At 46.1% G+C, this 24,812-nt stretch overlaps 1 protein-coding gene across 2 annotated transcripts in view; it reads left to right on the top strand.

The window, feature by feature from the left end:
- Window positions 1–21,510, top strand: part of POLD2 (DNA polymerase delta 2, accessory subunit) — a 418,384-nt gene extending 396,874 nt beyond the window's left edge. For both annotated transcript variants that reach the window (XM_069618953.1, XM_069618954.1), the window contains one exon: window positions 20,856–21,510. In XM_069618953.1, the coding sequence (XP_069475054.1) occupies window positions 20,856–21,025 (170 nt within the window). In that variant the 3' untranslated portion in view covers window positions 21,026–21,510. The remainder of the gene's footprint in view (window positions 1–20,855) is intronic.
- The last annotated feature ends 3,302 nt before the right edge of the window (window positions 21,511–24,812 follow it).

The raw sequence follows: 24,812 nt of genomic DNA, 5'->3' as shown, positions 1-24,812 counted from the left end.
TGTGAATACTACTGATATGTTCTTTACAAGCAAAAGTATTTGCAACTGTCTTGAAACTTGGCCTGGATGAAAAAAGGCATCCCAGTTTTTTGGACACTGCTTAAGAAAGGTGTTGGGAAGAGAGGTTGAGTTAAGCTAAATACTATGCACGTACTAAAGCATCCACTAAGATATGCAATCAAATATTGAAAACTGCTTTTATTGTATTGCAAAGCGAGGATTGGAATGGCAGGATTGGCAGTTTAGGGAAGGTGAGGTGACAGTCACATTGCAGCCGATTGGGGCTGAAAAGCGAAACGCACTGCGCACTGCACTCCGTGACAAATGTTAAGGAATTAAAACGCCACATACAGCAGGATAATAAAATAGAAAACCGCCGGCGCACTCCCCAGTGCCTCCTATCAAGGCTGCCCCTGTGCTGTGGACTCGAGGACCACCTGCTTCTTTCAGGCCCCTGTAACCCTGCAGTCGTCTCGCCATCGCACAGGCTGCAGCTCTGCTCTTTGCTACCTCAGTGTGAATTACTGTCTGTCATTTGAAGGGCTGTGACTGCCAGTGTTCCATCATACAGCGCTATTTTCTCAACATAGCTGGGTTTGGTTTTGTTGTAACTTGTCTGTTTATTACTATGGACTGCGCTTGGGGCAGAATTGACGCCCCTCCATAGCCCTGGCCATTAAGCCATTAAGGTCTGCACGATAGACTTAAAGGAGCGGTCTGCTCTTTTTGTGGTGGGGGGCGGGGACAAGACTGATTTGAACGTGGTTGTTTTCATGATGCCATGGCACAAACAGTTAAAAGCGCAATGCTACAGCATTTGCCCAGAGTAATTTACAGTGGTTATGATTAATTCAAAACGTTATTGGTTGCATTTTTTAATTGATTTAAGGGATACATTGGATAACACAGTTTTGACATTTTAAAAGTAAAAATAAAATATAGATATTTGGTAGTCTATATTTTTTCATAAAATTCTAATACATGGAACTGTTTGGTTGTGTTGTCAGAATGAAAAGCCGGTTGAGAACGAACGATTTTGCCTTGTTTTGGCTGGCGGACAAGTCTGCTCTAAAAGAGGATTCCACCCTAGAAAGACAATAAATCAATGTACGGATAACGGGGGGCGGTCCAGCGCACTACTGCGTGTGCACACTATCCTACGGTCCTACCTACTGTAACGGCCTTGTCTATAGAGGAGGGTATAAGTGCAGCAGGGCCGCATTTGGTACAGCAATGCCATTGTTTCTCCTTTTTAGGCATAGCATACATTCTACGATGACAAGCTGACTTGGACAGCCAGATATGGCCATGCCTGGAGGGCTGGCACAATTATGTTGTCGAATAGTTCTGTTGGACAATCTAGGCCTTCATTGGTGGGTTGTGCGGCTGATAGTTATTTCCACATGGTCGATTTTCCGCACATTTTGCCAAACGGTGCCTCAGTACAACTCGGTGTGTTGCACAAAGTAATAGCAATTAGTGATTTGTGCTCACGTTTGTATTGATACTTGCCTATCTTGTGCCCTAGTACAACCTGGTGCGACGCATATCACTGATGTGCTTGAAGGGTAATTAAATGATTTCTGTATAAATGTGGTCACACTTGATAGCAACCCCACCTTGGAAACAAGACGACACAAAGCAACACAGGTTCGATCCCCGGGTCCACACTTAGAAACCTACGGGTATTAAGCGCGTTATAAATACGCAACTAAGAAACCTATTCCTTTAACAGCACCTGCGCCTTGATGCCCCTGTAATGCAAAATAAATACAAAAATAATAAAGCCTGAGGTACTACACCAAAAGACGCCTTCCCTGTGCTCCACATTTCCTACAGTAGCAGAAAGTTTGGTGCTGTGTCGGCCGGGCAAGACCGAGAGGGCTGTAGCGGTAGAAGGAATCCGGATGGATCCCAAACTGTGGGCTACTGATGTGGGCTTGTATGAATTAGTTGCCCTGGTGTAATGGTTGTGCCACTGGTTTTTGCCCTTGCACCCTATTTTAATTGTGTGCCCCAACACTTCACGTTCAATCACACTCTTCGAAGAACTACTACTGCATCTCACAGAGTAACGTCAGACCCCTCCCTCCAGACAACGCCTCACACATCACCGCCTGTCCCTGGCCCCTTTCGGGATACCAATGCCCCTATGCCCTCGACAAAGACACTGTGGGGTGCTTCCGAACTGCACACAGCAACAAAGCTATCCTGCGTTTCCCACTTCTCCCCACTAACCTCACCAAGAACCCCCTAATTCCAAACCTGCCAGAGCGCCTGGAGACCATACGAATGGCAGGGGAGCGCTGTGTACAGCCCAACAGAACATCTACTGTCTAAGACCATGGCACGTGAAAGGGGGGGGGGGGCGTGGGGTTGACATCCATGGGGAATCCGAATCACCAGCGTGTGGTGGGCTGGACCCAGCCCCCAGATAAAGCAGCACTGCATGCAGGTGTGCTTTACTCCCTAAAACTAGCCAAGTGCAATTCAGAGAAACACAGGGAGCAAGGTTCGGGCAGGGGTCTGCACTGTAGCCAGGCACACACACACACTTACTAGTAGTGTGTGATGTGATCTGAAGAGGGCCTCCAAGGTTAATGTTAGCATATGTGTGTCCAGTAAGTGTGTGTGTGTGTTGCAACAATGGCTTGATCCGCAAATTCATACATGCGAGTATTCTCTGCGGACTCGCAAATACTTTATGCAAATATGGGTAATGCGAAAGGTCCCACTCTGGACTGGAGAACTTAAATCTCAGCCTGCCAGGTGCCGATTCCAAGCGTCCATATGACACTATACAGCCGCCTCTCTGCGCTACACCGCTCCAAAACCTGCTTGCGCACAAGAGTGAGTTTACCAGCGCCACCCTTCACCCAGGGTTTTTTGGGGGCATTTTGGCTCGTCTGAGCCCCGGTAGAGGTGTCCCTACCTACTCCCTTTTGAAACAGCTTCTAGAGTAGCTCGGTGGGTTAACACACAGGCTGCGGACACGTGTGTGCAAACAGTCAACCACAGGCTTATCTCCTAGAGGGTCCTTCGGTAGTCTATTGTCCTGTCTGAATATTATTCTATGATGACGTGTGTTGGCAGGTTGGGACGTCCGTGATAGAATGAATGCACAAAACACATTATTGTAAATGATATGATCATTTATTTATATTGGAAGTGCGAAACACCTTTACGCCCATGATACTCAACCCGGACTAAAAATAAAGTGCACATTGGGCGACACACTTGGTAAAAGCGACCATCGGAACCTAACTGCCGCGTCCGCGAAAACGCACTGAGCTAGCTGGTGGGCTGCATTTACCAAACCCATTATACAAATACTAAGAGTCCTTACCTGATTGATTGCAGCACAGTGGCAGGCTGGCTGTTGGCTGCTGTGGCCTGGGTGGGCACTGTCTGGCCGCTGGCGGCCGCTCCGACTTGTCGCCTCGCCTGCCCTGGTTGTGGTCCTCAGTGTGGCTGTGTGTGGGCACTGGGCTGGCGGCCTCCAAGTTGTCTGGTCCACTGGTGTGGGGGCTCAGCTCAGCTGGTGCCTGGTGGCTCTGTCTCTCTGTGCCCACTGCCCGATGTCACATGTGCTGCGCTGTGTGGTGTGACTGTGCCCAAATAAATCATGCCCAGGGCCAGGGTGGGTCAGAGGCCCAAAGCTAAGAAATAGCATAGTCAATCGCGTCGTGATGTCACGTGACGCCGTGGTGGACCTGGCAGCACAGAGTCTATTGGGCGGGCAGGGGCAGCCTGCAGCTGAATTTTCATTGGCTTGTTCCAGGGCAGCCCCCCCAACCCCCAGGCACAAGTTGAAGTTGTTTTCAACTTTGCAAAGAAGTGCAACAAATTTGTTGTTACTTCCTGCAAAGTTGAAGCAACTGAGTGTGAAATGTGTCACTGCATTGTTCTTCTTGCCGGCCCCAGCTCAGCCCTGCAGGCAGGCTGCCCCCCAGGGTCGGGACTTGGAGGGAGGCAGGTGTTAAAATTGCTTTAGTGTTTGCAATTGCTTCAGCCTCCTTTCATGGATCAAAGTAACGTTCAACTCAGGCCGGCGTCGTCCCGAGCGGAGCGCGTACAGAGCACACCACACGGCACCGGCCCCCTGCAGTGGCGGCACAGCCGCCAGTGGCCCACCGTGATGAATGATGCACATGCATGCATCATAAATTATGATGCAATCATCAAAGCAAGGTAACCTCTAGTGTTACCTTGCTATGATGAATTGTGCAGTCAGTGCCGCCGCCTTCTGGATCCTGCCCAGGCGGGCCAACCCCTCCCCTTGAGTCTGACTTCCCGGCTGTGGGCAAGCTGCTCCGCGTGGAGAGAGACAGTCTCTCTTTCTCTTTCTTGCTTCCCCCCCCCAATCATTACAGAGTGAATTTGGCTCTCCTGGGAGACTAAGCACAGGGAGTTTCGTGCACCTCCCTCACTTCCTGCCCACCCCAGACACCCTGGATCAGAGGCGGGCTTCACTCGTGAATCCTGTCAAAGGCAAAGCAAACAAAGGGGCCTAACCTGGTTTGGCGCGCAGAGTAAATCTTAAGAAGGACCTTTCCACAAAGGAATGGCGAAAAAAGAGGACCAGGGCCATTTTGACAATTTTGATTTACTGCAGCTGCGAACGCAGCCCGCGGTAAATCCACACCACGGTAGTTAAAATGAAACCACTGCCACCAGCCATTCAATGCGGAAAGGGTAACATAAAAATGTTACATGAGACGTTAGACAAAGCGGGATAATCGGTAACACCTTGAGCACCCTATTGTAATATAGTGTGTGCTGGGTCTAGAAGGTTATAAATGTAAGTAAAGTCAATTTCACTTTATTGCTCTTGGAAACAGTAGTTTATCCAAGAGAAGGTATTTAAACCTTTTGGAAATCTGAAAGACTTCCCTGTGCCACTGCACTGAAGGTGCTGTGTGAAACAATGTAAAGGATGATGCCTATGTAGTTTGTCACACTCCACAACTAAAAGAAACGGTGTTCAAAATCACATTAAAATACATGAGAGAGTGGGGGGAAAAAGGGTCTCGCGCTCTACGGGTAAACAAATCAAGTCCTCAAATCCATCAAAGATGCTGGGGGTCTCTAAGGTGGAGGGAATTGGCAAATTTCTGAGAATTCTCCCTAATACAAGACCTAGTAGGACTGCCACTATCTTCCATTGCCAAATTTGCTTCTCTACCATGTTCCCTCTCTGCTGCCCTGTGGGCGCTTTGAAACACATTTTACCTGATGTACAAGCGCCTTACAAATGCACAATAAATGAGGAAAATGAGATTCCGCCTGGGGAATCCCACAACTACATCATAAAGAGAATGGGAGGAGGCCTGACTGAGAGTGAGGAAGCCTGAGAAATACAATGTTGCTTGCTGGTTTGTAAGTAGACGGGAGACGACGCGTCCCATGACTGAGAAAGAGGAAACTATCGCATTGAATAACCGACTTGCGGGAACCCGAGAAGTGAGGGAAACTAACGCGACACAAGCCCTCCGTATCACGAAGAGGAACTGAGTGGTGGCATAACCACAACCAAAGTGTGGTGGACCAGGGGTCCAGACAATAATGCAGATGCCGCTCCGCCTAACTTGAAGCTCCAGCCACCAGTGAGCGAGGAGCCGGAGAGTTTGCATGGACAGCGAACTGAGAGAAAAGCAACTGAGAAGTCGCGGGAAGCCATTCTGACGAACCGGAGAGAAGATGCCAGACAAACCATAAACCCGGTGACGTTATTCCTGAATACAACAGGTCACGGGAAAAACATAAGACCAGGGAGGTGGGCAAAGAATCTTTATTGGAATGCTCATTCTCGTCCTATTTTTATTTATTTATTTTATTTTATTACATTTGTTATACGCCCAGACCCGGGGGTATCACGGCGTAGTTACAGACAATGGGATAATGCAATCTTAGAATGAGCATAGAGGTGTACAGGTATAACAATCAAAAATATCCTAGTTTAGAGAAGGTATTCATATAGAGGGAAATGAAAGAGAATCTGCATTGGAACGTTCATACTCTTCCCAGTAGAAATAAGATATTGATGTTGCATGAAGTGAAAGGAAATCATTACTGTAACACGTGTACTCATCTCAATCGAGATAAGGTGTCGATATTGAAAGGAGTGAAAAAGATTCAGAATTGGAACACTTATGCATGGCATAGATGAGATGAAACATTAACATTGAAAGAAGTTATTAGAAAACATTGTTGAATACTCCTACACGTTCCAGTTAAGGTAGAAGAGGGAATGAATCCTAAACTCTGAATGTTGAGCTTAAAATACAATCAGACCAAGAAGGTTTAACTGAAGAAGAAAATAGATTTTTAAAGAGGAAACCTTGAAGAGAAATTGGAAAGAGAAAAACAGTTCAATCCAAAATGGAACAAGAAATTGTGAACTGAAGGGCAGATATCCAGGGGGCAGAGCCCTAAACAGCTAATAGTTACCTTGGAAGGATAAATACAAATGAGATGTCAAGATGCGGCTCCCATTGCCTGGAATAACCTTCCTTTGAAATTGAGAATTGAAAACTCCAACAGTGTTTTCAGAAAAGGACTCAAAACCTATCTGTTCAACTAATATAATCTCGGTCTGAGATCCTGTCTTCTGGCACTCTCTTCATCTCCTGAGACCTTTTCTTTACCTACTTTGTTTCTGTATTTGTCAGTGCCCTTAAGCCTCAGGGTCAGTGTACCTGCGCTATATAAATCTTAAATAAAAAAAAGAGCACAGGGAAACTATAATCTGAGCGAGTATAGTAAAAATGTGAACCAAACTAGAACTATTCAAACTGATAAAAATTGTTACCCAGAGCTACTTAAGGATTCACTACTGAAGTGAACAGTCAATAACTCCATTGTTCAGGAGACGGGGGACATTATCCTGCTTTTGGTTCTAATAGTGGTAGGGTCAGGGTAGGTTAGTTTGGACTTTGGACAGATTCTAATTTGGAGAATCACTGACCAGTACCTTAGTTTTGTTAGGTAAGGAATCCCATAACATGTGGAAAGAGAGGCATTTCTTCTTTAATTTTATAAAATCAACAGTGAGGTGGAGAACAGTGTCTGCGTCCTTTTTCTGACCCGCTACACAGTTAATTATGCTAAGTCCTACAGCCTCAACATACCAGAGCCAGCACCCACTATTTGCAGGCTAGAGGAAGAATTCCCTTTCAGATGGTCTAACACATCGATAGAATACCTGGCAGTCTCATTAACCACACAACAAAAAGACCTGTTCAAACCCAATATCCCTCCCCTTCAGAAAACCCTCTCCACGGACACCACTAAATTGCTTGCCCTCGATCTCATGGCTGGGAAGGATCTCCTCAATCAAAATGTACATGCTCCCCAGGCTTCTATACATCAGCAGCCTCCCAATATCATATCCCCAAAAACGTCCCTAGTGAACAGTCAGAAAAAAAAAATCTTTCACTTTATCTGGGATGGCAATGGGAAGGGAGGAGGATGTCCCAGAGTCTCCCAGAAAGGTCCTATAAGGTTTTGCCTCAAGCAGCATACTGGTGGCCCCAAACGTGTGGAGATACCTACTGGCCTCCGAAATAGCGCAAAGTCACAAATGTGCAACACATTTCATGCACTCAAGATGGCCGCATTTGAAACGGTTAGCCACCTGCTTCCCACTTTATACGCTTCCAGCCGTGAGCTGGCAGCTAGGCGGTCGCCTACTTCCGTCTAAGTTATTGACACTATTCTACTGGGATGAAGGGCACAAGCTGTGGGACATCACCCGTACTTGGGGATACCTCCTTTTCGCCTGCATTATAATTGGGGGGCTTCCACCGGTAGTTCAGAGGAGCGGCAGGCCAGCTTCGGGATTTGTCATGACCCCCAGCAGAGTACAGTGCACACTCACACAACAGTGGGAGAAGACATAACACAGGCAACATATGGACATTAAAGGTCTCTGGCTGGCGGAGGTATCTATTGACACGTACTGGCAGCCTCCACCAAGATGGCCACCGGGTTGGGACTCCGAATGTGACTCAAGATGGCCCCCAGGCAGTGCGTGCCTCAAGTGTCCCTGGTGGTCTAGTGTTACAAGGTGCAGCCCAGGGCTATAAAACCATGCCCTGGGTCACACCCTGTGCTTAATGTTTTTCTTGCTGCCTGTGGAAGCGGTGTAACGCTTTCCGCTCTGCCTGATTTCACGTGCAGGAGGAATCCTGCTTTCCAGTCACTCGTCGGACTCTGTGCCCTCCCACCTACCTGGACTTGGCTCAGAACAGAGCGCTTCTTCGATCCAGCACCGCAGTTTATCTCAGCGCCTGTAATAGAGGAAACACACAGTAAGCATGCAAACTTAAAACCATGTGCGCTCATAGCCCTCCCACCAGAATCTGCTTACCTGTGCACGGACCACCGCAATCCATCTACTAACGGTCCAGGTATCAGCTGCCGGCAAGACCTGGCACTACGGCATCTGCAGAGACGCAACAAAGAGACAAAAAGACAAGAACGTTACTATTGCACGAATCGCGCACCGCGCCGCATCATCCATAGGATTTAGGAATGCTGCTGAAGGCAGAAGGGACATTTGCAGCGCAATATATACACTTTTCGCAGCGCAATATAGACACTTACCTGTAAAGAGCATCACGTGTGTCGCAGCTGGACTAGACCACAGATCGCCAGTGACGGAACTAGACTAGATGCTTACCTGGTTCCTTGGGTGCACGGCTTCAATACAAGAGGTAAGCCAATATCCTTGCCAGCCACCAGACCTGGAGGGGAGGGGGCAAAAGGGAGGTGGGTGAGAACAGGGAGACAGACCCTAATGCCCCTCAATTGTTTGTCCATAGGTTCACATCCAGATTATCCCACAACCATCTCCAGCAGTCTTGAGGAGCCTTACCAAACAACTCCCAACTCCACTGTACGCTGGTATATAAGACATAAGGTGGAGCAGTGGGGAGGGAGTGGCTTGGACTTTACATCCTATCTCAGAGGGTTACGTTTCCGGCAACCAAAGACCAGGCGCTCCTGCAGGGCACCATAGTTAAGCGTTACAATTGTTACACACAGATGACTGTGTACTTTCAAAGAATTGAAAACAAATTTCTCCCTTCCTGAGGCGGAAAGGTTATGTTCTTGCCAGATTCGAAATTGGGCCTCACACCCCGGAACCTGGGTAGCCGGTAAAAGGGAACCCACAACCCTGGAATTGTTGGTCTCAGACCTTACAGGGAAGGGTAACATTTTGCGAATCTATAGGGTTCTCGACAGACTTGACCCAGAAGATAAACTCCTATACATTTTGGCATTACAACAGGACCTCCAGCGAGATATACCTTCAGATTTGTGGTTGCATATCTGGACTAGGGCGCAAAAGAGCCCCAAATGTACTCTGTTAAAGCAAACACTTATAAAGTGATGATCCAATGGTATTACTCCCCGCCCCACCCCCTCCATAAACTCATCCCGGGGTGTTAGACCTCTTGCTGGAGAGGCTGTACAACTCATGGGCAGGCTAGAGCACATGAGGTGGTTATGCCCCCAGTCACAATTCTATTGGAAAGAGATCCTGTTCAGCATTAGGGGAATCATGGGTGTAGAGCTCTCCATGGACCCAAACATCGTTCTGGGTGACCTTGGTCAGTAGGGGCCCTATATCAGATTTTCGTCCCTAAGAACGCAACTGCTTAATGTGGCCTGCCTAACAGTGACTCAGTCGTTGAAATCCACAGTGGGACCCTTCCTTAACCTTTGGTTGGCCAAGGTATGGGAACATAAATGTACATTTCCGTGTGCTTTATACAATTTTGATTTTCAGAAATAACGTTTCTTGATCCATGATGTACTTCTGTCTTTGCTTTTGTCAAGCTGAAAAATGTTAAAGTAGAAAGAAAATTCTTCTGGTGGCTGCATAGCTCCAAACTCATGTAAATCCTTGACAGATGCCCCTCATTCTCTGATCACCTCGTACTCATCCCCCTATGAATGGGGACCAACTCATGGAATTCGATCACCAACTGAACAGTTGGTGATAACCTTTTTGAAGCTTCAAGCCATATTCGTGGCACACACATCTCTCCCTTTGATTGTTTGAAGGTTGTTATCCTACAGGTGGGCAACCAAACGTGCATGTTCTACAACAAGCAGGGAGGTACAGAATCCACTTCTCTGTCGCCTAATGGTGGAAACTGGGGAGTGTGGGCCCTCCAGCATGGCTCCTTCCTGTGGGCAGTACTTTGGCGGGCCAGGTGATCATGGATGCGGACATGTTAAGCAGGCTAAATAAATTGTGACATCCTCTCCTAAATCCAGCAGAGGTGGACTCCAGTGATGTTCTGTTTGCTTACCCTTCTAATGCGAAGTGCAGAAAATGTATCTTTCAGTCGGTGAGCGGTGGGTGGACATGTCGGCCTACGCATTCTCTCCGATTCCTCGCCTGCACAAGACAAACCTCAAATGGAGGCATTTCTGGTGTTCGTCCCTGATCTTAATGACCCATCATTGGCCACCCAATTATTGATTTTTGGATCTCAAGACCCCAAGGGCTAGTGTTTCCACCAGTGTTTCCTCAGGTTCTATTTCAATAGGGAGAGTCCTCCTCCCCTCAATGAATTAACTTAGCTGCTGTATTCTTGGGGAGATGACTCCAGGTCATCAAGGTCGTTGCCAGGCGAATGTAAATTAATCAGGCAGCTAGCAAAGATCCCACCAGAGACCAGTATGGCAGTAAGTGGTTTTAGTTCTTCCATTGGTAATTTGAAGTGCTTTGTTCTGTTGCTATTCTTTGGATCTTGTGCTTTCCTGCATTTCTGCACTGGTGGCACTGGGAACAAGATTGGCTCATGCTGTACAGATCTGGCTACCATTGGTGTGTACAGACGTTTGGGTTGACTGTTCTTTTCTTCCTCCATCAACACATCAGGGGTTTTACTTGGCTTTTCTATCGGCTTGTGGAAAGGAGGACTTTTAGTCAGTCATTTCAGCCAGGCATATTGGCAACGGTCTGCATCTGACCAATACAGTCTTCCACAGGGATGCATAGGAGATGCACACCCTTTCTCCAAAGATTGTATTGTCCATCACCCACCAGTCAAGGGGTAGTACTCCCAACGTACTTCCCATTGGCTGATTTGGACGCAGCGTTTTGGAGAACATAAGCAATTAATTATATTTGGAGACTCCCGACCAGAAAAGAATCCACTATGGTTTCCAACATTCATCAAGTAGTGTCTTGCATTTCTGAATCCTACTCGTTCCCAGAAAAATCCCCTCTCAAAGACCTACATACTCATACTGTTGGGGCAAAGGTGACACCAGTCGCCTTTCAGAGTCAAGGTCTTTGAAAGGTAATTACAAAAGAGGCTGCATAGACTTCTTTTTTTGCCTTCTGGACATTAAGTACTAAATCAGATCCTAGGTTTGGTTAACTTGTCCCTCAACTTCTTTGATCTGGGTAATTCCTCCATCAACTGGGGATCCTGTTTGGTATTCCCCCTTAAGTACGGAGGAAAGGTAATGGGATGAAGGTGTAAGAAATCACTCGCCATAGAGATTACTGTACCCTTTCCTCATCACCCTCTCCCTCTACCCCCCTTAATAGGCTATTGACTAGTTAGCCAGATTGGCCTGGGTGGAAAGGAAACTAGTGTATGCTGCTGCGAGGTGTGTTGGGTTGCCCGAGCCTGCTGGCTCTGCATCCAAATTAAAATTTAAGAAAATGTACTGTGCTATAGAACCTGTCCCATTCCCATTGGTGGACTTTCATAAGTATAATGGAAAGGTGAAGAAGTACTGGGATTACTGTAGATATTAATGTGAATAACTATTTTTATTCTTTTCCGTGCACAGAATTTGTATTTTTATGGCACATTTTTGAGTCATGGGTGCAAGAGACTGGCAGGGTGAAAAAGAAACAGCTTGCAAGTATGTGACCACAAGGGTGTGAGAGAGGGTGTTTACGTGGGTTGCTGAGTGGGTGAAAATAAATTCAGGGCAGATGACACCATGCACACCTGGTGAGTTGAGAACTATGAAGAGTATGGGGCAGGCCAAAGGCATTTGGACAAGAGAGGCATCTGAGACAGATGGGGTCATCCGGAACGGAGAGGCCTTGGTAAGGGACAGTGTGGGATCCGAGAGAAGGCATACCAGAAGTGTGAAAGATGGACACATAAGGGGAGGCCTAGGGAAGACTGCACTTGGTTTCGGCAGGTGCAAGGTTACAGGATGTAAGGCGGTTTTTCAGAACCGCTACTGGAGTAGGGTTCTGAAAAGCTAACCTTTGTGAAAACATATTTGCTGTAAACTGACCCGCCCCCATATTATCTAATGAAAATTGTTCCTGGTCAAAGTTATTCTCCCCAATCTCAGATCAATTCAAATAATTCTTGTTTGGCAAAATCAGGCTTACGCGTGCCCTCTGTTAAACAACATCTTGCTTCTAATACTGGCTATTTAAAGCCTTCATAGGTTTCCCTCTACAAGTAGTGTTGGAATGATATGCAGGGTCTTTTTTGCTCATAAACAATACACTATTTTCCATAACAGTAAAGTTCTTTGAGCGCACACACAATTCCTGCCCTAAGTTATTTTGGATTTTAACATCAATCTGACTATATTGCTGCCATCTTTTTCCCTAATGTGTCTGCTTGGGCAGAAAGATCCTAAAGCAAAGCAGATGTGAGACGAGATCTCCATTACTGCTTCCAAAGATCTAAAGAGTGTAAAGACAAAATGGTTATTTGTAAACTAGTCAACTCAGGTCTTCAAAACAATCCATAGAGTGATGGGTAGTCTAATGCACCTCAGCCTGTTACCAGAAAGCTAACCTTTCTGAAATTGGTGAAGCTGTAACTTGAAAGTGGATACATAGCCTAACAAACTATTCTAGATCTTTTAGATTCGTAGACTACAGCCCAAATAGGTCTTTCATCTGTGCTCGCCTTATTCACATAAAGCGGGGGCGGGAGGTGGCTTTTATCCTTTCTCTTCTGGTATATCTCTTTATTTTGAGGCAATAAAAACACAAATGGAGCAAAATTCCCTTTTCATGAAAGCAAACAAAATTCGGAATCTGGAATTTCAACAGGAACAAGCACACCTACCGATCCATGTTGAGGGCAGAGTTTAAATGGGGCAGTGGGAAACCAAAGGGGTTATTTCACCATGAAAAGAAAGTGTGTAGCGGGTGGGTTAAACGAACAAAAGGCATTTAATTTGATGGTTCCTCCAGTCTTCCCCACCTTCCTAGTTTTGGAGGCAGCTTATTAGACTATTCAGTGTTTATGAACATTAATGCAGATCCCATGGTTTAGGGAGATTTTGTTTTAGGCCTTATTTCTAGGGCCTAGATGGGTCTAATCAAGTAAGACCAGCAATAGAGAAGCAAGACATATACTTATTTGTTAGGCCTTAACTCTAAGCAGGTAAAGTAAGTCTGTTATTACTGAAACACACTTTCTACGTGTATATGTACAAAGTTGGTGAGCTTAGATCAACGTGAGATCGCTCACACCTTACAATGAACCACAGTAAAAGCATTCAAATCGGTGAAGCAGGATAAACTAAGCAGGAAAGAGAAAACCGTGCATTAAAAACAGTAACTATATACCTTGCCTTTTAATTATAAGCAGTCCTTCAGACAAGGTAAGTAGGCCTAGTGCCCCAACAGAGTCAGAGTCCCATCTAAGTACCGGTCTAGTGAGCAGGAAGTCTTGCGTTTTCTTAGAACGCTCTGTCAAAGCCAACATATTGGGAACCGTTCCAGAATAAATCATGTTTGGCATTTAAAAGGTAAATGGAATGTTTTAGGGATACTGTCCCAGTCCCACAACCAGGAGGGGGACAGTTAGGGAGTGAACTTTTAGGTCCTTACAATCCCTATGGGGTGTGTGTCGGGGAGGGGGAGAAGGTATGTAGATCTGCGCACCGAGTGATTTTTCTGAGTGCCCACCCTAGAGTACTCTGAATCACGGGCCACTTATATCTGCTGCAGGTATGGTTGCAGGAGATTCAGGGACTGCGAGTAAAGTCTGTTCGGAATTGGCTCCAGCTGGACACCGTTTTTGTGCTCTGGAGGGATGGTTCCTAAGGTCTTCCATCCCAGGCACTTCAGGACAGCAACAGCAGGCCCTATGATGATAGGATACCTAAGGATGCAGCAAATACCATCAGCATTGAACTTCACCCCAAACAAGGAGTGGCAGGCATGACATGTGGCAGTGAAGAAGACTCTGATCCAGGAATGCCCGTCGTCCTACAGGAGTGCAGCTACAGCAGGAAGGATGGACACTAGCCGATGACAGGCATAGTCCCAAGCTCCAACTCAGATTGGTGAAAAATGCCCAGGATGGACCTTTTGATAAACTGTGCGGCCCGGAGGATGGTGCCAGGGTGCTTTTCGGAGATTTTGATGGGAGGCTTCTTGTGCAGGGGTTTGGCCTGGTTGTTTCCCCAATCCAAGGGTTGAAGCACTGCTGGGGGTCTCCATGGAGAGATGCAGGGTTTCACTGGGATTACTTCTGCAATGCTGGTCATCCTCTGCAGCAGTCTTCCGGGGTCTTCAGAACAGTGCTTCCTTCCTTTGGTACTTGGCTGCAGTTGATGATCTCATGAACAGTTGTAGGACCCTGTTAGGCAAGATTGCATGCAGTACCTTTTGGGTGCACTACAATAACCTTAACCTCCTGGCAATAGGGACCCAACCTTTGGTTTAAGTCTGAACTGCACAGGTTGGGAGTGTGGTCGAGCAGCCAGGCTAATCTCAAGAGGGGTCAATGTGAGCAGTAATGTTGTGACAGAGTTTCGCAATACAGTTATCCAAATAAACACACTCGAGGTTTCTTGCTAAAACAATGATTAATTTATTTCAGTCAGTTGTAAAGTCTTCTTCAGAAGGGAGCAATATATGTAACAATTCAAATACACTACACTTCAAAACACACTAGTTTATCTAAATTAGTTGATACCCATTGGGGATGGCACACAGAAACTTCTTACACCCTCCGGTGACTTAAATAGCTAGGACACTGTGGACATTGATTTACCACTAGTGCACTCAGAGCATTACTGAGTTTGGTGAAAAAGATAGAATAGAGAAATAAAACAAAGGTTAACAAATAATTCACAAACGGGTAAGTCATTTTAAGGAAACCTTCCAATGGCAAATAAGTTGAACCCTCTCCTGGGGAAAGGACAAGCACAGAGTCAAAAGTAGAGAGGAGTCTCTCAGGGAGCCTGGACAGCCAATGTTAATTGCACAATGTTAAGTGCAGCTGGAGTTCTTCTTTGTAGGTAGGTAAAACGTCTTGCACAATGTTTTTGAAAGTGTTTGTAGAAAATAGAACACTTGAAGGGCCACAAGCTGTGAGGTTTGTGAGGGGCAAGTTTCAGCAACTCTGCAAGGTGACCAAGACCGGTCTCAACTGAGAGCAAGCAAGGCTACACAACAGGTAAGTTCTCTTAGACTTTACAGTACATCTGGTTAGAAGAAATGGTTCCAGCTGGCTTCTGTTCCTGTACAGCTTTGCAGATCCTGTTGTTCCTGAGCCTCAGTCGTGGGGACAAGAGGGTGGACGTCTGAGGACTCCTGCTCTGCAATGGGACGGTCAGCGGCAGCAATGGGCAAACTTCAGTTCAGCGGTCCTTCTGTGTTTCAGCTCTTCATGTCTGACAGCAAATAGCAACACTGGTTCTCGGATACCACTTCAGACTTTCCCCGCATCTGGGGTCCAGCACTCTGTTGATGTGGCTCAGGCTTGGTCAGTCCTGCATCAGGGAAATCCGGCGGATCTTCTTAGCGCTCGCGTCCGCACACAATATGGTGTTCCTCTCCCTGGCTCTTCGGTTCCAGCAGCAACTGCAGTGGAAATACACCCAGCTTCGAGAGGATGTCCAGACGGGCTACTTTGGAGTTCATTGGTCCTACCAACTCAAAGGGAGAAGTCGTCCTTGCAGGGCTGCTCTAGTCGAGGCTAATTCCGAGCTTCAGCACAGCAGCAGGGCTTCACCGGGCAAACCAACGGTCCAGGAGTTGCAGCAGGCGTCTCTTCCAAGTTCTTCTTTAGAATCCTTCGTCCAGGGGTCAACTCTGCCTTCCAAGCCAAAAAGCCTCACCTTTTTTATGCAGGTTTCTCCCATTCATTCCAGCCTAGCTGTCAATCGCACAGGAGGGTGGCTGTCCTTGCCGGACAGCCAGCTGGCCAATCACCTTTTGGTGCATTCCTGTAACCAAGGGGATTAAGCACAGGGAGTTTCGGGCACCTCCCTCACTTCCTGCCCCCACCAGACATACTGGTGCCAGAGGCGGGCTTCACTTATGTATCCCGCCAAAGACAAAATGAACAAAGAGACCAAACCTGGTTTGGCGCACAGACTAAATCTCAAGAAGGACTTTTCCAAAAGAAAATGGCGAAAAAAGAAGACTGGGGCCATTTTGACGAAATGGGCACCCATTGGTGCCTAACCGAAAAACACATAATGGTAGTAAAAAGTAAACCACTGCCACCAGCCATTAATTGTGGAAAGGGTAACATAAAAATGTTACATGAGAAACTAGACAAAGGGGATACTACGTAACCCCTCCAGCACCCTATGGTAAGATAGTGTGTGCTGGGTCTAGAAAGTTACAAAATGTAAGTAAAGTCCATTTCACTTAACTCCTCTTGGAAACAGTAGTTTTACCAAGAGAAGGTATTTAAACCTTTGGGAAATCTGAGAGACTTCCCTGTGCCACTGCACTGAAGGTGCTGTGTGACACAATGTAAAGATGATGCCTATGGAGTTTGAAGACTCCAAAGTTAAAAAGAATACAGAATTTAAATTACCTTAAAATTACTGAGATAACAAGTCCTAAAGTCAAGCAAAGGAGCTGGGGATCTCTAAGGTAGAAGGGGAATTAACACATTTCTGAGAATTCTCCCTAAGAGACCCCCCTCTTCAAATTCGGTCTGGGGACTGTCCCCACCCTTCAATGGCAAGGATCTGCACCATTCAAACTAACCAGCGCTGCCAAATCATGAATAGGCTTTGACTGGATTGGGGATTTGGACAAGACCGGCCAATCCCCAATATACATCCTGTTTAAACATACTTTCCCTTTCCTCCCGAATCCAAGCTGGGTTCCACCAAAATGAATGCAGTACCTGACGTTAGAAGGCGGCCAAAGAACAAGATTGCCAAAGGACAGGGTAGGGTGACAGGCGCATTCCATGGTCACTTTGAGTATAGGGTACTCAAAATGGCATTATGCAATAATAAATAAACATGTACGCGAGTGATGAAAAAAACCGTAGAGCTGAATCTGCTGCCACCACCCTGTCCTGGACACCATTAAAAAGATAACACAAGCGGTACTACAGAAAAATAAAAGGACACAAAGGGTACCCCTGCAGCACTTAATTGTAAGGGGTGAAGTGTGCTACAGTAAAACAATACAGGTATCTCAAACGGCACAGGGTACCCGTGCACAAGTAATCACATGTGCTGGCCAGGACCCCCAAAATATGTGAACTGATCAAGAGAGGTAAAGGAAACATACTTTACTTGCCTCCAAAGGTCAGTACAAGGTTCAAGCCGTAGCAAATAGCTGGGGGCTCCATTCATTTCAAAGAAAGGAAAGTTGCAAAAAGAAATATTTCTGATCATTCTCTGTGATAGGCACCTATTCAGAATAAATAAGTCCTCACAATATATCGAGAACATATATTTGTGAAGTGTTTGTATGTTTGGGGTTGGCTGCAGAAGGGATGTGACCTAGCAGTTCGGGCTGGACTGCCCCTTTTGGGGTAGGACCAATCCTGATTTGCATATGGTTTTTCCCCTTCTGTAATGACTTGGCAGGCTGAAAAACGATGGTCTGGAGGGTTGTCCAGAGTTTTGCCCGTGGTTATGATTCATTCAAAACCTTCCAGCCATCACCTTTCTGTTTTGCTAAAGTCACCCCGAGTGGGACGGGTATGCCCAGACGTGGGTCCCGAGTCTGCCGGGCCTAGAGACTCAAGCTACTCCTCACTGATGACGCCCAACAAGGCTGAAACATGTCTGGGGATGCTTGTGGTCTCGTGCAGAAGGGATGTGACCTAGCAGTTCGGGCTTGACTGCCCCTTTTGGGGTAGGACCAATCCTGATTTGCATATGGTTTTTCCCCTTCTGTAATGGCTTGGCAGGCTGAAAAACGATGGTCTAGAGGGTTGCCCAGAGTTTTGCCCGTGGTTATGATTAATTCAAAACCTTCCAGCCATCACCTTTCTGTTTTGCTGGGGTTGGCTGCAGCCCATAACAGTTGATGGGCTGAAAACTTGGCCCAAAGTCAGCATACCTGTCTTGGGTGTACTGGCGATGGTGAAATCTGACCATCCCCACCCATTCGCCCTTCGCAGAGCTATCAGTATAGGTGGTCTCTGGGGATTGCTGATTTTGCGATTGTTGGTTCCAGCTCCACAATAGTTGGTGTGCTGAAATGATGGCCCGAGGTCCGCATACCAGTCTGGGGTGTACTGGTGATGGTGAAATCTAACCAACCCCACCCATTCGCCCTGCACAGCGCAGGGTCCGGCACTGTGCTACCAGTGTAGGCGATTTCGGGAGATTGCTGATTTTGCCATGTTCCAAAAATAGTAAGTTATGACACAATTAAACATAAACAAAGCTATAGCAGACCCCCACGTGCATGTCGGCTACAGACCCGTGCAACGCCGGGTGGTACCTCTAGTATTCTTTATAAAAAAAAAAAAAAAAGTTGAGCCTATGACTTCATTGAAGTAAATCAATACCTTTTTAGAATACAGTTAAAATCAGAATATTGAAGGCCCGTCCCTCAGCGCTCACACCAGAGAGCATACAACCCGCTATGGAAGAAAGGCCCAAATCGATCTTGTAAGAATAACAAGTTTTTCATCTCACACGCAGATGACAGCGATAGCAAAGAACTCTGCTGCTAAGAACGTTCTGCCAAAAAGTAGTACAAGCAGAATCTTCTAAAGCAAAACATTGTCCTACATGATGCAATGTATAGGGTAAAATCCCACACGGCTGGTTGGTGTGCCTTTACAGGGATGTGAGGCCACTGGTTGCAGCCCAGTCTGCCAGTCTTCCATCATGTGGGTGCTGCAGTGATCATCTCAGGTCGAAGGTCTGACTCTCGCAGAGATTCTTTGTTGTCTTTGTCCTTTGTCGTCCGCGCCATCATGCCTCTGGGTCCATTGCTGTGCATTATAAATCAATTTAAAGTAAAGAAAACAAATTAATTATACTGCTACCATACAACTATTTTATAACTCATACTGTGCACTTGGAATGCCTGAAGACGGGCATAGAGGAGGTTCTAGGGCACTCCAACCTTCACACACACACATTTCACTCGCTCCTCTTCCGCGCCATCTGGCTCCAAGTCCACCACCCCCGTTTTGAACTATAATTTATCCCTCCCAGTACCTCGCAATACAAATCACACTATTGACGTTTCAACAATGTGCCCTGTCCGTCCTCTTTGAACATCTCAGGACTTGTTACTTTGGGGTTGGTGGTCAAAGGGCACCTGGTGCCATGGAATTCAGAGGTCTCTAGTTTTAGTCAGTTAAATGGGCTATAACTCGTGCTCGTCCGAGGATGGGCCAGGTCATGCTTTGGCCAGTGTGAGAAAACATACACACCAGGGACCGGTCTGTGATTGCGGCCTTGTAGGGCACACTCCTCCTGAACATCTTTGCAACACTATTAGAACAATTAATAGACATTGTGGCGGTTCGGGGTGTGGGCTGTCCTCATGGGAGGTTGAGCATGGCTGGGTATTTCTCTTGTCTCGCAATTTGGGCCTAGTGTATGCAATACTGCATTTACCGTGCCGGCCTTCCCTTCTACCTGTAGTTACTAATATCTACGCAAAAATAGCAGTGCTGCTCGCGCCTCATGTTGTACTGTGTGGATAGACTATATTTAGTTATATTGGAGTAGAGTCCTTTTTCTATTGGGAGGTGGTCCTTGCACCGTCCTCCCTCCCCCCTGGACCATCCTAGTGCTTCCAATGCATCTCGCCTCACTCTAAAGCACCTAGGGGGGTAGGACAGGGCTGGCCCCTTCCCAACAATATTGACCTCGCAAGATCTTGAAATGTTCATATAAGTCCACAAAGTCCAACTGAAATTTTACTCTGGCTCACAGGCATCGGAGAACAATTAACCACAAGTCATAAAATTACCCTACATGGCCATTCCCCGACTCCATGAAATCACACTCGAAGGCATTAAAGAATAGGTGCCGGTTTACTGGCTTATACACTAGAGGCTCAATTGTGAAAGCCTACAGGAAGAAACATCTTTGCTGTGAGCTAAAATTGATAGTCATGCAGCCACTGTATTAAGGAATATTGCCACTAACCAGAACCAGTACACATATCTGGGTCTGATTACTGACCATGGGAGACTAACGGGCACTTTGGCAGTAGCCCCCAATTTTGGGGTCACACGGGTCCCCAGAGGGCTATAGAAATGAGAGCTGTGTACCCTAGTTTGTAATTGAATGAGTTAAAGGTTGTTTTTTTGGGAGGGGGTTTGGGGATGGAAACCCACTACTAATGAAAAGCAACAGCAGTTTCTTGGACAAATAATATATTAAGAAGCATATAGGCATGCTTTTACTCATTTTAAGAAAAGGGCTCTGATATCCCACCCATAGTGGAAGCTATTTAGCAGTAATGAATTTAATGAAGATGCTCATGCTCAAGACGAGGATTACAGGTAAGTAACTTTTCCTCATTCCAGTAGTGAGCCTTACACACAGCTCTGACAATACATGCACCTCATTCTGTACCTTTGTCGCCAGGTAATGTGGGTTGTGCACTACTGCTGAGATGCCTGATTTTGTCTCTTATTGGTTTGTAGGAATTGATGGACAGCGTGTCCTCCTACTGGCGATCCCAGAGTTCAGCATTTCACAAGTTGCTTGCCTGTTGAATCTTCGCACCCTGGAATGCCAACCCATCTGTTTCTCTAGTTTCAATGGGGATGATGACGAGGAGACGGAAGGGGATGCCATGGAGCTTAGCCACTGAAAGCACAAAAACTGAAAGCCACCATGTTTGATCAGGAATACCCGAATTTCAATGTGAAGGCTTATTTCTTCTCAGTTCTTGGGGGTGGTTAACATGTTGTTCTGGCAGCAATAGTCGTCAATGTGAACGTTGCATGCTGGCTACTGAGCAGTTTGCACTGGAAATTGCTCTTTCAAAGGGAAGCATGGCCTTGCTGTCCACATGAGGAAGCGGATAGCAGTGTGGTATGTATACATTTTGTGCTGGGACTGAGTTATCCAGACAAAATCGTGAAGTTGGAGCTTAGCAGTTTCTACAATGGGAAGTCTTGTAAATAAGAGGAGACAAGCCTTTGAAGAGACTGCAGCAAAAGCATGGCAACATTGTGAGGGTCTTGCCTGAACAAAAACTCTCAAACATGTACAAACCTAATATGTTCCATTTTATGTATTTTTTTACATATTGTTGATGGGAGAAGCATATGAATAAAAATGTGTTTCAAATTATCATGTTTCTTTGATCACGTACAACCATTGGAATTGGCTGCAATTGTGAAACACTTGGGAATTCCGACCAATCCTCCGCGCCCCTTTCCAGAGGCAACTTCTTTCCAAACTTAGTGTTTAGAAGGGCCATAGAAAGCAAAACATTTTAATGCCATGTTTTAATGTTCTACTTGTCTTCTCTCCCTGCACATCACATGCATCTGCATTTTCAGACAATGCATATTTTTTTTGAGGCAGAAGAGAAAAGTGAAACCATTAAGTGTAAAGAGAAATGTATACAACTTGCTTGTTTAAAAAAAGAAAAATTCAGCATATGGAATTCGATGTTGTCCATTTAAGGTCATACGCCTTTCAAAACCCATGGTTCGTTTCACTTGGCTAGTCCTTGATTTTCTTTTTTCTGCTTGTTAGGCAAAGATTGCATGCAGTACCCTTTGGGTGCACTACAACAACCCTGGCCTACAGGTAGTAGGAACCCAGCCTTTGGTATAAGCTTGTACTACACAGGTTGGTAGCGTGTTGAGCAGCCAGGCTTAGCTCAAGATGGGTCAATGTGAGCTGTAACAGAGTTAGAGATTCACAATGAAAAGTATTCAAATAAACACGTAAACTCAAGGTTTCTTGAATAAACAATTATTAATGCATTTATCAATCAGAATAAGCATTCTTCAGAAGGGAGCAATATAAAAGCAACACACAAATGCACTTCAAAACTGTACACTTAGTTTCTAAATTAGTAAAGACCCTTTTGGGCTGGCCCACAGTCACAACCTACACCCTCCGGTGACTTCAATAGCTAGGGTGCTGGGGACATTAATATCTTACTGTTTGCATTTAGAATACTTTTAGAACTTGGTCAAAGGAAAAAGCTATTAGAACAAGAGTCCACAAATATTATTAAGCAGGCAAATACTTTTGGGTCCCCCAAGAAGAGTCATTCAGTATAACTGGCTAAGCCAAAGTCAATGGGCAAAAGTCTTATATGGGATGAATCACTTCTGGTAGATAAGTAGAAAAGTCTTTGCACAATGGCCACAAGCTGTTTAGACTTGCGAGTAGTAGAAGATGCAAGCAACTCTACAACGAGAGGTATGTTCTCTCAGACTTTACAACACCTTTGTTTTGAAGAAAAAGTGCAGCAGATGACTTCTGTTCCTGTGCAGCTCTGCAGATCTCACTGTTCTAGGGCCTCATTGTGGGGACAAGAGGTAGGAGGTCTGGGGACTCCTACGCTGCAATGGGACGGTCACTGCTCGCAACCGGCAATCTTTCCAACAAGTGGCACTTCGGTGTTTCAGCTCCTCGCCACTACCGCAAGTAGCAACACAGTGGTTTCTGGCTGTCGAGATGGACTTTCCTTGCTTCTGGGGTGACGCACTCTGTTGAGGGGGCTCCGGCTCGGTCATTCCTGCTTCCTGGGAGTCCGGAGGATCTTCCTGGAGGTCTTGACCAACTTAAAAGCAACACACACAATCAGGCGTTCCTCTCCCTGGTGTTTCGGTTTCCAGCAGCAACTCTGTGGAAATGCAACCGGCTCTGAGAGAATGTCCAGGTGGCCTACTTTGGAGTTGATTGGTCCCACCAACTCAAGGGGAGAAGTTGTTCTTGCAGGGGCTTCTCTGTCGATACGAATTTGGACTTTCAGCACAGCAGCAGGGCTTCGCCGGGCAAACCAACGGTCCAGGAGTTGCAGCAGGCATCCTCTTCAAGTTCTTCTTAGTTTCGTTCGTCCAGTGGTCGAGTCTTCCTTCCAAGCCAAAAGCCTCGCCTTTTTTTCAGTTCTCTCCCATTTATTCCAGCCTAGCTGTCAGTCACCCAGCAGGTTGGCTGTCCTTGCCGGACAGTCAGCCGTCCAATCATCACAGAGTGCATTTGGTCTCCTAGGAGACTAAGCACAGGCAGTTTCGGGCACCTCCCCACCTCCCTCACTTCCTGCCCGCCCTGAAATCCTGGACCCAGAGGCGGGCTTTACTCGTGAATCCCGTCAAAGGCAAAGCGAACAATGGGAACAAATCTGGTTTGGCGCGCAGAGTAAATCTCAAGAAAGACCTTTCCACAAAGAAATGGCGAAAAAAGAAGACCGGGCCATTTTGACAAAAATGGCACCCTTGGGTGCTTCACTGCAGCTGCGAACGCAGCCTGCGGTAAATGCACACCACTGTAGTTAAAAGTAAACCACTGCCACCAGCTATTCAGTGAGGAAAGGGTAACATAAAAATGTTACATGAGACGATAGACAGAAGGTGATACTAGGTAACCCCTCCAGCACCCTATTGTAAGATGGTGTGTGCTGGGTCTAGAAAGTTACAAATGGAAGTAAAGTCAATTTCACTTTACTGCTCTTGGAAACAGTAGTTAATCCACGAGAGTGGATTTAAACCTTTGGGAAATCTGAAAGACTTCCCTGTGTCACTGCTCTGAAGGTGCTGCGTGACACAATGTAAAAGATGATGCCTATGGAGTTTGTCAGACTACACAATCAAAAGAAACAGTTCAAAAAATCACAGTAAGCTACATGAGTGGGAAAAAGGGTCTCACTCTCTCCAGGTAAACAAAAGAATAAAGGCCTCAAAATCCAGCAAAGTTGCTGGGGGTCTCTAAGGTGGAGGGAATTAGCACATTTATGAGAATTCTCCCTAACACTGCTTACATGAAATTGGGGCCCGAAACACCGGAGGCTCTCCACTGGACCGTTTCTTTTCTGTAAAGTCATCTTTTTGGCTGTGAAGGTTAACAAGATCCAGGATCTGAGCCCTTAACAGTATTCTACAGACAAGTACTATCTTTTCATATTGATCAGGAAGTTTAAAGATTTTCAAAAGTCCAATGTCCTCTTTGGGACATTTGTTGACTCCTCATCTGATGTCCTCTTTGGGACATTTGTTGACTCCACACCAAGCTGTTGGCAATCTAAGCCTTGCATTGCTCATTTGATAGTCTGTGCTATTCTAGAGGCATACAAAGCATAGCAATGGGAACTTGCCCTGCATGCTCATTCATTAAGAGTGGAGGCCATGTATGTAGCTTTTCAGAAATTGGCCCCTTTTAATGTGATCAGCAGAGCAACGACTTTATCCACCCCATCTGTGTTCTGCAAACATTTACAGCAGGGATTCTAGCTCCCATTCTGATGCCGCTTTCGGCCTGGTAGTTCTGAAACCTCTTTTCTCCATCTATTTCAGGTACTTCCTCCCAGAGTGTTTAATTCTGTGCATTCTTCCAGACAGTAGTGATGAAAGGGGAAAGGATGCAGAAGAAAGATTACTTACCCCCTAGTGACTACAATACGCTTAGTCCACATT

The sequence above is a fragment of the Ambystoma mexicanum genome, chromosome 10 (assembly GCF_040938575.1).
Source record: "Ambystoma mexicanum isolate Mex_15411 chromosome 10, UKY_AmexF1_1, whole genome shotgun sequence".
In the NCBI taxonomy this organism is placed as follows: domain Eukaryota; kingdom Metazoa; phylum Chordata; class Amphibia; order Caudata; family Ambystomatidae; genus Ambystoma; species Ambystoma mexicanum.
Note: the sequence above shows the minus strand (reverse complement) of the source record. Positions and strands in the feature narration are given on the sequence as shown.